This window comes from Marmota monax, unplaced genomic scaffold, assembly GCF_021218885.2.
Source record: "Marmota monax isolate L192 unplaced genomic scaffold, Marmota_monax_Labrador192_F-V1.1 WCK01_AAM20220418_F8-fsc00281, whole genome shotgun sequence".
NCBI classification, from domain to species: Eukaryota; Metazoa; Chordata; class Mammalia; order Rodentia; family Sciuridae; genus Marmota; species Marmota monax.
The window spans coordinates 241,218-253,363 of record NW_026693208.1 but is presented as its reverse complement, the minus strand read 5'-3'; the positions used below and the strand labels follow the sequence as shown (position 1 = coordinate 253,363).

The window sequence follows — 12,146 nt, the reverse complement described above, 5'->3', positions numbered from 1 at the left end:
AGTTGCTTGGAAAAGGAATCTCTCAAACTCAGAGTGGCCCTAAAAACCCACAGCAATTCAACACCGATTTGATGCTTGAGTCTAGTTTGTAAGGATTTGTATTTTATATCTTGTATAGTAAACAAACAAAAAACATGAATTAAATCTTGGCCACCCATGATATGGATTTTAAACTTCTGATGTTAGCAAAACAAACATCATAATATGGAAATTTGTCAAAATAATGTCTCCACGTTATTACTCAGGAGAATGGGAATGCACCTTTGGGCACTAAAGGATGTATATTCAGCCCAGTGTGTTTCTGAATGCCTTGGGGTGGTCACCCTGGAACCAAGTTTCTTTCCCCAAAGTCTCTTCTGTGCAGAGTAGCAGAGCTGAATTTAATTGATGAGCTTCAATGTGTTCCTCAACTGAGTCAATTTTCCAAGCATTTTTCCTAAACTGAACACAAATAACTATCCACTCATAGACCTCTCATCTTTTTTACTGAAAACACTAACTTTCATCCTTGTGTTTCAGAATGTCATCAATATAACTGATCGTATTCTTAATTCATCATCAATAACTAATTGGACAATTTTATTGCAAGAAGAAAAGGATGTCAGCTCACAGCTACTGAGGACATTGGAAAACATCAGCATTCTGGTACCTTCAACTGCTCTGCCTCTGAGTTTTTCTCGAGATTTCATTAACTGGAAAGGGATTCCAGTGACCGAAAGTCAGTATGAACAGGGTTATAACTATCAGATTGAAATGTTCCAAAAAAATACCTCCATTCCTATCAGAGGCTATGTGTTAATTGGACCAGGCCAATTCCAGAAGCCCCTTCCAGAAAGTATCATCAACATGGCTTCATTGACCTTTGGAAACATTCTGCCCATTACCCAAAATGAAAATGTTCAGGTCAATGGGCCTGTAATATCCACAGTTATCCCAAACTATTCCATAAGTGAAATTTCCCTGATATTCTCTAAGATAGAGTCAAATCTGAGAAAGCCTCATTGTGTGTTTTGGGATTTCAGTCATTTGCGATGGGACAGTGGAGGCTGCCACCTAGTAAATGAAAGTCTAGATATGGTGACGTGTCAATGTACTCACCTGACCTCCTTCTCCATGCTGATGTCACGCTTTGTCCCCTCTGCGATTGTCCCTGCTGTGAATTGGATCACCTATGTGGGACTGGGTATCTCCATGGGAAGTCTCACCTTATGCCTGATCATTGAGGCTCTGTTTTGGAAGCAGATCAAGAAGAGCCAAACTTCACGCACACGTCATATTTGCATGGTGAACATAGCCCTGTCCCTCTTGATTGCAGATGTTTGGTTTATTGTTGCGGCCACTGTGGACACCACCATAAACCCTTCTAGAGTCTGCACAGCTGCAGTGTTCTTTACACATTTTTTCTACCTCTCTTTGTTCTTCTGGATGCTCCTGCTTGGCCTCCTGCTGGCTTATCGAATCATCCTTGTGTTCCATCACATGTCCATGACTTTGATGATGGCTATTGGGTTCTGTGTGGGCTATGGGTGCCCTCTCATTATATCAGTCATCACCCTTGCAGTCACACAACCTAGCAATAACTACAAAAGTAAAGATGTGTGCTGGCTTAATTGGTCTGATGAGAGCAAACCTCTCTTGGCTTTTGTTGTCCCTGCATTGACTATTGTGGCTATGAATTTGGTTGTGGTGCTGTTAGTTCTCTCAAAGCTCTGGAGGCCAGCTATTGGAGAAAGACTGAATCAGGATGACAAGGCCACTTTCATCCGCATGGGGAAGAGCCTACTCATCTTGACCCCTTTGCTGGGGCTCACCTGGGGCTTCGGTATAGGAACAATGGTGGATGGCCAGAATCCAGCTTGGCATGTTCTTTTTGCATTACTGAATGCATTCCAGGTGAGACCCCACCCACCCCCCAAATAATAATCTATTACATTCTTATGTAACTGGAATAAGTATAGATAACTCAGGTTAACAAAACAATTCTCTAGTAAGATTGTAATGAAAGCTATATGGAAATTATAATTTTTTAAAAAAGATCTATTTTCCTCCAAAATTAAGGTCATACTGAAGCAGAATATCCAGAATATCCAGACTTATACAGTAATCTACCATAGAGCTTTTAATCTGTTGGAGTTCCCATAACTAATGTTAATCCCTTTTACTGTTACCTCAGTCCTCTTTCTCTTGGGCAGATCTCTGAAAAAACACAGAGACAGAGAAATAAATAAAAAGTACTTGTTGACTCTGAATGGTGCAAAGGAAGTCCCTAGAAAGCAAATAAGCAGGGCCAGCAACTGAACACCAGCAGCCTGCTTTTTTTAAATAAAGTTTTATTGGAACACAACCATGCCAGTTCATTTGCCTTGATCTATGGCTGCTTTCCCTACAATAGCAGAAAAGTTGCAATAGAGATAATGTGGCTGGCAAAGCCCAAATACTACCTGGTCTTTACAGATAAAAGTTTGCTGATTCTGCCACAAAGAATGAGTTTTACATTTCATAGTCAAAGAGTGCTCAGAGTAGATGGATAAAATAATCCTTAGTTATTAATATACATGGAAGAAAGCTTTCAATCCTGGTTTAATGCAGGTATTTTCAGGTTACCTGGGACAATGAATGGGAAGTGGTGGTTAAATGTTTGAGCTCTGGAGTTAAGTATGCCTCAACTCAAATAATTTGTTGGAAGTCAATTATGTGGTCTTATTTGATCTCTCCGTCTCTCAATTCCCTCATCTGTTAAAGGGACCTAATAACAATACTTACATCAAAGAGTAAATGTGGGGATTTGATGAGATAATTCAGCATTTGGCATAGTGCATGGAAATTAGTAAATGTTCAACATGCGTCTCCTAAAAGCAGCTGTTTCTCTGCTATTCAACATAGAGTCTACAGGTGGTGGTATAGATGGCAGTCATAAGGAACGTGCATCCAGTGATGACAAGCATAGGTGTTCCTGTCAGGGCAAGCACATGTCTGTATTCTGTCTGAACAAACATTAATGGAAGATTCTCTGACTTGGAGAAGGATTTCAAGGTTGAAGAAAGCCCTTGCCAAGATTTTCTAAGAGCTGTGCTTGAAAGAAAGGTTGCTGATAGAAGTCAGCTTCCTCTGCTTGTCCCTTGGGTTGGACCTCAGTGCCAGCTGCTGTCATAAATGCATAGTAAATGTTATTAAATGGCAGATCTAAATAAAGACTGAGATACAGAAGCCAATGGAAGTGATTTGCTTTAGGCTTGGGATGGCACAGTAGAGGAGAACGAAGCTCCAAAGGCACTTACAACTTCATTCACTCAATCATTTACTTATTTACACACTCATGAAAAAGTCCTTGAGTTCTTTGTGTTATGCCAGGCACTGAGAAGGTCACACAGTGTTCCTGCCCTCAAGGAGCCTGCAGTCTAGTAAGGAGATAGACAAGAAAACAAATTCAATGTTGGGTGATAAAACAGAACTGGGTTACATACATGTGCTTTCTGTTCTGAAAAAGAAAAAAAATGTAATGTGTGATTTTCTCCTTTTTTTTTTGTTAAAGGGTTTTTTCATCTTCTGTTTTGGAATACTGTTGGATAGTAAGGTATGTGCATATTCATTTCTCTCTTCATCCCTAACACAGGCCTCTCTATGCCCATCCCCCTACCCCCTCACTCTCTGATGCCCCACCCTCCGCTTCAGTTCTGAGGTTTTTATTCATATAGTAGGAGGTTAGGCAACAGGTACTTTTGTAATAAAATTCTATAATTTTACAAAATGAGGTTCAGCTAGAAGACAGAAATTAAATGGTCAGTGTTGACAAAGTTGTATAGAATTAACCACAACATGTAATGTGGACACTACCAGAAGAGAGAGAAATTCTTTTTTACCTTTGATTTTTCTAACTTAAATTATGGTTTAACAATGATTCAAGAGCAAAACTCCTCTACTATGGAGTAATTTCCCTTTTGCCCCTTTCATTGTTCATTCATTTAAAATATGCTAAAATTATATCTACTTGCTGTGTTTTTAGAGCTTTGCATAGTAAATGTTAAAATAGTTTTCCACATTAGATAAAATTCCTAAGGAAGGACCACCAGTTTAAGTGAAAGATAATAGAAAAAAATCAATGAAACTTATTATTTTCCCCAAGCATTTAGCAATTCTGTTGAGAGAGATGAAGACGGAGGTGAAGCTTATTGATGTATAGATACTGTTTTAATAAGATAGGAATACTTTACAATTAGCATAATTGTTGCACATCACAAACCTCTACTTACAAAGAAACAATCTGCTGTTTTAATTGTACTAATAATTGCCTTGTTTGTACCATTCTCATGGTTAGGAAAACCCTTCACTTTACAGATAAACTTCAATTTAGCAATTATTGCCAATTACTGATGACTAGAATCTGAGTTATTGTGGCCTTGGAAGTGTTGTTCCTTGTTTAATGCTAGTTTTACTTATTAGTAAAGAGGCTAAGAAAATAATCTTTCTACTAGATGGTCATGCCTGTGGTCTGTTAAGTGCCTGTAGGAAATAATACTTAGGAATAATAATTTCAATCTGCAGTTTTTTTCTTAGTATGTTTGTATGTTAGTATATATTATATATATGTGTGTGTGTGTATATATATACACACACACACATATTTTACATATACATATATATGTGTTTCTCTTCTCTATTTCTTTTTGCCCTTATAGCTGCGACAACTTCTGTGCCACAACTTGTCCCCACTAAGCTCTTGGATGCAGACACTAAAGGTAATTATCTACTGCTCCAATGCCCGGAGTTCCAGTTTTGCATTTTTGTCTTTGTGGAATTTTGCAGCAGTCCAGTTCTATATGAACTCCTTGGAGGTTTTGTCACCACTGTAATATCCTGGTGTTTCTAAGGGTGCCTGGCACAGGGTTGATACTCTTAAAGGAGCTACTGAGGGAGGAAGCGATTGAACTAATTAATGTAAAGGCATGGGAACCAACAAGGATGTTGAAGCGTGAGGTCTGTGGGTGTTTGTGAGTACCTTTGAGCAATATTGTTCATTTTAGTCCCTTGAAATTTTAGCTCTTAAGTCTGCCATGTGATAGGTTTATATGAAACTGGAGGATTTCTTCTTCATTCTTTGCCACAAAAGTGCAGTCCATATGACGATAGTATAGTTTGAAACAAAAGTACTTGCATGCCTATTTTCTATTTTCAATGTTGATTTAGACTTTTTTCTTTCAGCAAGAGACAAAGGGCTTTTCAGAGAGGGTTCTAAAGCAGAGATATCTGTGTTTGATAAAAAATCAACTGACTTAACTGTGTCCAAATGTGGGTGTTCAGAGATTTTTGCCAGTGACGGTATATCCTTTTGAAATAAAAATTAGTGAGGAAATCATTTGGCATTAAGAAATCTTCCTTGGTCTGCATCTCCCACTGGAAACCTCTGCTGTGAATTAGGGAGGAGTGGCCCATGGGCAGGCAGACCTGCCCTATGTTTCTGACTCTGAATCCAATTGACTGTGTGACCTTGGGAAACTTCCTTAGTCCTTTTGAGCTTCAATTTTCTCAGCTGTAAAAATTAAGTGTTGGCTTAGTTACTTAAGGAAGTTCTAACATTCTGCGATTTTGATTTTATGTCTTAAAGAACGAAAAGTCCTTTGAAGCAGAAAATGTGAAACTAATGTCATTATTTACTTTAAAGAAAAAAAGGAAGTTATGGAAAGAGAGGCCTTTACCGAATAAATGAATCAGGACACTCCCCACCAAGCAAAGCAGGAAGTCAGATTTTTTTTTCTCATTTGGAAATGAGAGAGAGAGAGAGAGAGAGAGAGAGAGAGAGAGAGAGAGAGAGAGAGAGAGAGAGAGAGAGAGAGAGTTAAATAAAACAAAGCAAAAGAAAAATGCCTGCAGTGTTTCTCCCTGTTTCTAAGGTCCTTTTCAGAAGGTAGGAGTGAGTGATCAGTGAGTGCTTTGCTTTTTCTGGAATTACACCCTTCCCCAATTTTGTTTCCAACTTGGTGATAAAATAAGATTTTGTTATCTGTTAAATAGCTCATCTATTCTAAAATAAATATTCGTTTTGCAGAAGAAAAGATGAGTATTTGTAATTTTCTGAGGGAGTTTGAAAAGCAGAAATCTAGATTTTGTATGATGAGGTGAAGAAGAAATAAGACTGGGTACTGATAGTCCTATCAAGAAACTCACTTATGAGTTTAAAAGGGAGGGAGAGAGAGATAGGAAGGGAACAAGATGTGGACTCAGGACCAAGAGTGATGGGATCATTAAGATTACCAGGATGGATGGAAGCAAGTCTGTATGCTGGGAGGGATGAACCAGTAAAGGCAGAGTTTAAATACAAATGGGAAAATGAGGCTAAGGGACATAAGAGGATTCCTGGGAAGACAGACTTAGTAGCAGACTAAAGATAGAGTGACTAGCCACTACTCTTGATACAGGAAGTACCAGATGGATGCAGATAGAGCCACATGTACAGATTGGCATCATGGTGTTGAGAGTTCACTGAGAGATGGCAAAGTGGTAACGAGGTAGGGATCTTGGAAACATCAGTGAAAATATGATGTTTAACAGAAGGGAATAGAAGAGGAAGCCAGCAATGCTCAGCAAGGGCCATCCTTCTAGCCACCAAAACTCTATATGAACCCACAATGTAATTTCTTTCAATAGCCTCTTCATGCTGAGGCTCAGAGTTCCTTTCTTGGCCCTTCATTTCTCCCAGCCATGCTCTCTATAACTCTGCACTAAGTGGCTCACTCTGGTGGCCTCTACAGACACTTAGCCACAAAGACTGAATTTATAGACCCATCTTTCAGTTCCAGTGATTCAGATCCTATTGTTCAACAGTTTAGATCCACATAAATTTATGTCTGACATGTTTCTTCCTACACCTGGTAGAGTTTCTGAGTGTATTGTAATCTAAAATTACTCTTTCCACATGGGGCAAGATGCAGTTTTAAATTCAATGCTCCCTAAGATTTTCCTTTAAGGTTATAACATTATATGAGCCTCGAATTCTGGGAAATCAATTGTTTTGCTTTGAATATTACAAGCCTTTTCCTTCTATCTATAATTTATTTTCAGAGCTCAGTATGAGGTAATCATTCATATAACTCAGTGAAAATTGGGAAACACTCACTGATCTACCTACTGCATATAATAAAAACCTATTTCTCCCACCTTGGTTTAGCTTCCCTATGACATGGACTGTAGCAGGGATTGGAAATTGTTCCTTCCAATATTCCTAGTACTTAAAAAACAGTGCCTAATATACAGATACATTCAATATTAGAAGTGAAATTAATGAATAGATGAATGATATATCGAGTGAAATATGTCTAATCACCTTTATCTTTTCCAATAAGTGCATGCTCTCTCTTTTTAAAATATTTTATTTCAGTTTGATAATTAAGTTTTAAAATTGTTGGACTCTATATCTCTGCACCAATGACTAAGGGATTATTCAAAAGAGAGATAAATGTTAAATTGTAAAAGAGTAACCCAAAGTTCTAACAGATGCCATTTTTACTAGAAGTACTGGTTTTTCCATGGGTTATTCTTTCAGTGACAAGGGTGTGAACCAAAGAAACATAAGCATGATCTTAAAAAGGGATGATATTACAGGCTTAGTGGTGCATGCCTGTAATACCAGCTACTCAGGAGACTGAGGTAAAAGGATCACAGGTTCAAAGCCAGCCTGAGCAACTTAGTGAGACCCTGTCTCAAAATAAAAAGTAAAAAGGACTGGGGATGTAACTGAGTGGTAGAGCAGCCCTGAGTTCAAACCCTGGTGTAACCCCCCCCCCCCAAAAAAAAGAAGAACATTATCTCCCTTAAGTCCGTTGCATAATTGTTGTTAATAATAGTTGTGAAAATACACAGAAAGGTGAAATTCATCTGGAAGTAAGTTCTTAGGCATTTCAAGTAGATTAAAGCAGAGAAAGGGGTAGGGACTACTCTAAATTCTTGAAAAGAGTCATGCTGACAGAATGAAAGATGGTTAAAGCCACCAAGAAGTCAGGAAATGCAAACCCCATCACCAAAAGAATACTATGAACATTCAAATGATTTGTTTTTCTTTTGTGCAGCAAAACTCCTCAGAGATATCTTCCAAACCGAAACGCTCAAAACATTACTCAGTGCAAAACAAAGGTAAATCACCATAAAACCAATTATTATAAAGGGTGGGAAGAGAGAATATAAAAACATAATGCAAAGACAACTCAATGGCAGCTATTAAAAAATCTACATGAACCCACAATAAAAAATTAAAAATATAAAAAAAAATAAAAAAAAAATCTACATGAGAAGTGTAAGAGAGTATCAGCCAGCTGTGGTGTCCAGGCCAATGGACACTATTCAGTGCTGATACAGCAGTATTGGGGATTTGATGCTCAGAGAGACTACCAAGTAGTAGTTTCATCACAAATTATCCCCATTTCCACAGTTAGACACAGGATGTGTGTGTGTGTGTGTGTGTGTGTGTGTGTGTAGGCACATGCACACATGCATGTATATATCTGTGGTACTGATCATCCAAGCCATGGGGTTGAGAAGTGGGTAGATAACATCAACATGTATCCTAATGGGAGAAATCACCCCATTTGTGCCAGCTGCTGAGTAGCAGGAATGGGACCATGGGATTGTGTCCAAGTGCTGGACATATACTGTTAAAATGACCCAGGGGAGGGAGGAACCACACCTTTTGAGGATTAGACAGGACTCTCCCCTCCACCTATGATACCCATTGGTCCTACATTCATATACTGGAGGTTCATTAAAGCTAAGATTCGTTAAAGCTGTTTTATGCATTTGTTTCTCATCAATAGAATGAAAAACTAAGAGACTGCTAAGGCTCCTTCCAGTGATGGCATGCTGTGATCTCAATCTGTTATGTTGTTTCCCAGCAATATCTGAAAAAGATAATACTTCACTTCTGAAATGAGAGATGCCTGACAAATGCAAGCTTCAGTGATGTCAGAAATGCTCATACAAACACATCTATATCTTCCCCTAACATCTTCCTAAAACTAAGAGATTCCCAGCTTATTTTCATTTTGGTCTCACATTTGATTCCAACATGGTAGCAATAATTTTTATCCTGTTTTCCCCCTCAGGCAACAATGCAATTTCTCATAAGGGAGATTCCTCCAACAACATCATGCTTACTCAGTTCTTATCAACTGAAGAAGGTCAGGAACCATAAAATCAAGGAAAAAAAGTTGGAGCAACTTGACATTTGGAGTTCAATGTCAGTGAAGAAATTATGGTCACTAGTGGCTTCATCACTGCGTCCTTTATCTTAAATTAAATGGAAAAATTTATTTTCATGTGGTTTGATTTTTTAAAAATGCTACATAGCTGCAGAAAAATAGGTTTCTTTGGAAATTGTGTTAGTTATACCTTCCTGACTATGAAATATGGTTTCCTTTTTCATAAAAGTAATACTATTCATGTAGTATTTCTAATCATCTGAATTGGAATATGAAAATGTCCTGAAGTAGCCTTAGATAAATTGATAAACTATGCTCACTTTCTTGTCAAAAAGTCACTGGTGCCAATTTCTAGAGAAAAAGCATTTCTTCTCCAAATTTTCCAGTTGAATTTGATGCTTGTTTTTGCTTCTTAGGTGCAGTCTCTTAATGTTGAAAGTTAATCAGACATAAAATAAAAACTTCCATTTCAGATATTTTTGTAGTCATTTATCAGGAAGTAAAAGAATGTGATTTGATAGGTGATGTGGCAGTTGTCACTTTACAATGCACTATTGTGTGGTCTGCCACCAGCAAAGTGAAGTGTCCAAGCAGACCTAGTACAGATATAAGGAAATGGGGACCCAGAAGTAAATTGACTCACCAAAGATTGTGAAGCTAAGAAAGGGCAACAGGGAATGTACTTTGGATTCCTCGTCCATTTCTATAGCCTCAGGACAACCTAGAAAATTATATACAATTCTAAGAAATCTTTATGAAGTTAAATATATGATTCATCACTCCTAGAATTCTGTGTAAGAGGGGAATTGATGGAAAGACTTTGTCCGCTTCCAAGGAGGTATCTCCAAACATCATGATTTTCTTTTACTGTAGGAGCTTTTTGGAAGTTATTCACATGTACGGTCAATTCTGCTTTCGGATGAGATACAGAGTACAGGTGAATAGATGCTAGAAGCAGTGTTTCTCTTACATAATTCTGTCACTTGGGGTTCACCTGAGTTTCAGCCCTGACCACAGTGCACAGAAGAACTAAGCCCTCAGATTCATCCTTACTGTTTTGAGAGTTACAGAGTTTGAAAGTATCTGTTAGCTCTTGACATGAAAAACCTTCATCATTATTAAATAAAGATAGCATAGGGGAATGTCTACTTAAGTAGACAGGCATAGAGAAAATTCACAAGCACCAAGATGCAGCAGCATACATGAAATACCAAAGTTTAAAGGAAACGACTGAGGACCAGTTGGTTAGGTGTTTCTATATCCCACGAAGGTATAAAAGACTTCGAAGGAAATTTTATGAGAAACATTTCCTTGGAGAGAACTGATACATAAGCCTTCTCACTCCACCTACCCCTAAAATAAGAGAAGGAGGAATGTGTGGCCCCTGACCTTAAATAAAGTGAAAGGACTTCGCAGATAGTGTTTTATGTGACCACAACAATTAGAATGTATGGGGTCCTGATTAGGGGTTGGATTCTTGCATGGAACTATGGCCATGGCTTTGGTGGTAGAGCCCGTTTAGGACTTTGTGTTGGGACTAGTCTGTATGCCCAATGTGTGTGAGGGCAAAGGATATGTGTGATTTCCCATGGGCCATGGTGAGATATATAAGAGAGCCAACGTGGGTTTGTGTTGGGTTCTCTGATACGGTCATCCAAAGAGGTAAAGGAATCCCAGAATCAAGAATTTACAGATGAAACTTTAGGATAAGGAACAAGTCACAAGGGACTGCCAATGACATAGAAGAATCTGTACAGGCTACAGAAAACACAAGTGAGAATTTAGGGTCAAGGGGATTTTTTTTTTTTCTAAAGACTTCTGGGATTTTTCTTCTTTCATTATTTTGAGTTATTGTCCAGAGAGCCTGAAGGTGAACTTGTCTCATAAAATACCTCTCTTCCCTGTGGCTTTGGGCACAGGAGGTTTTCCTCAGTGTCCATGGGGTGGAAGAAGAATGAGAAAAATTAAACAACTTCAACCAGCAAGAGAAGATGTGTTAGTGCACATAGAAGTCCAAAGTGGGACTTGGAGAACAAGAAGAATTTAATGCTAACTTGTTTGTAGTTTCTTGTTATTGCATGATACTGGGAATCAGTATTTAAATTAATATCAAATATTTAAATTAATCAAGACATTGCTATTACCCGAATGTATTGGCATATAACAGTATATCAATGGGAGGGAAAGTGTCTCTCACTTAATAAATTTTATAAGAATAATCTGAAACAAAAAAATGTTTCATCACATACCATGTGTGTCTAAACCATTGGTTATACACATGTGCCTAAAAATTCTTTTAAAACAGCAATAAAAGGATAAAAAAGGAAAAACATTGTCATGGTTTTCTATTGCTTTGATTTCTATTGTAATATTTTCTTCAATTTCTATTGTAATAGCTTTCTATTGCTGTGTAAAAATTGCCACAAACTTATCAGCTAACAACCATGCACATTAATCATCTCACAGTGCCATGGGTAAAGAGTTCAAGCACTGCTTAGATGGGTTTTCTGCTTAGGGTTTCACAGGCTATATTTAAGGTGCTGGCTGGTCTGTGTTTTCATCAGGGGCCTCAAATGGGGAAATAATCTACTTCAAACTCATTCTGGTTTCAGTTGTGGAAATGAGAACTGTGGACTTCTGTCTCATGCCCTAGAGCCCCTGTAAGTCCTTACCATATGGACTTCCCTAGCTTGGCCATTCACATCATTAAGTTTTCAAGCACAATCTCTCACTTCAGCCTGATTTTAAAACAGTCTTTTTGAATATAAGGTAATCAGGGGAGTGATATTCCATAATGTTTACCATATTTCTACTGGTGAGAAACTAGTCCTGACCACAATCCAGGGAATGAAATTTCAAAAGGTACAAATACAGAGAGTTAGGGATCACCAAAATTCCCAGACAGGAACTCTCAAGAACAGGAAGTGAGACAGGAGATAATAGCAATACTACTTTGGAAAG

The 12,146-nt window shown here is 38.1% G+C and overlaps 1 protein-coding gene and 1 long non-coding RNA gene across 6 annotated transcripts in view; one reads left to right on the top strand and one right to left on the bottom strand.

Annotated features, from left to right (window-relative positions):
• Adgrf1 (adhesion G protein-coupled receptor F1) overlaps positions 1–9,657 on the top strand; it is a 37,435-nt gene extending 27,778 nt beyond the window's left edge. For all 5 annotated transcript variants that reach the window (XM_046456069.2, XM_046456071.2, XM_046456067.2 and 2 more), the window contains 5 exons: positions 520–1,893; positions 3,533–3,574; positions 4,677–4,736; positions 8,061–8,124; positions 9,090–9,657. In XM_046456069.2, the coding sequence (XP_046312025.1) occupies positions 520–1,893; positions 3,533–3,574; positions 4,677–4,736; positions 8,061–8,124; positions 9,090–9,178 (1,629 nt within the window). In that variant the 3' untranslated portion in view covers positions 9,179–9,657. The remainder of the gene's footprint in view (positions 1–519; positions 1,894–3,532; positions 3,575–4,676; positions 4,737–8,060; positions 8,125–9,089) is intronic.
• Positions 1–12,146, bottom strand: part of LOC131424618 (uncharacterized) — a 41,983-nt gene that overhangs the window by 12,841 nt on the left and 16,996 nt on the right. The gene's annotated exons all lie outside the window — the stretch shown is intronic.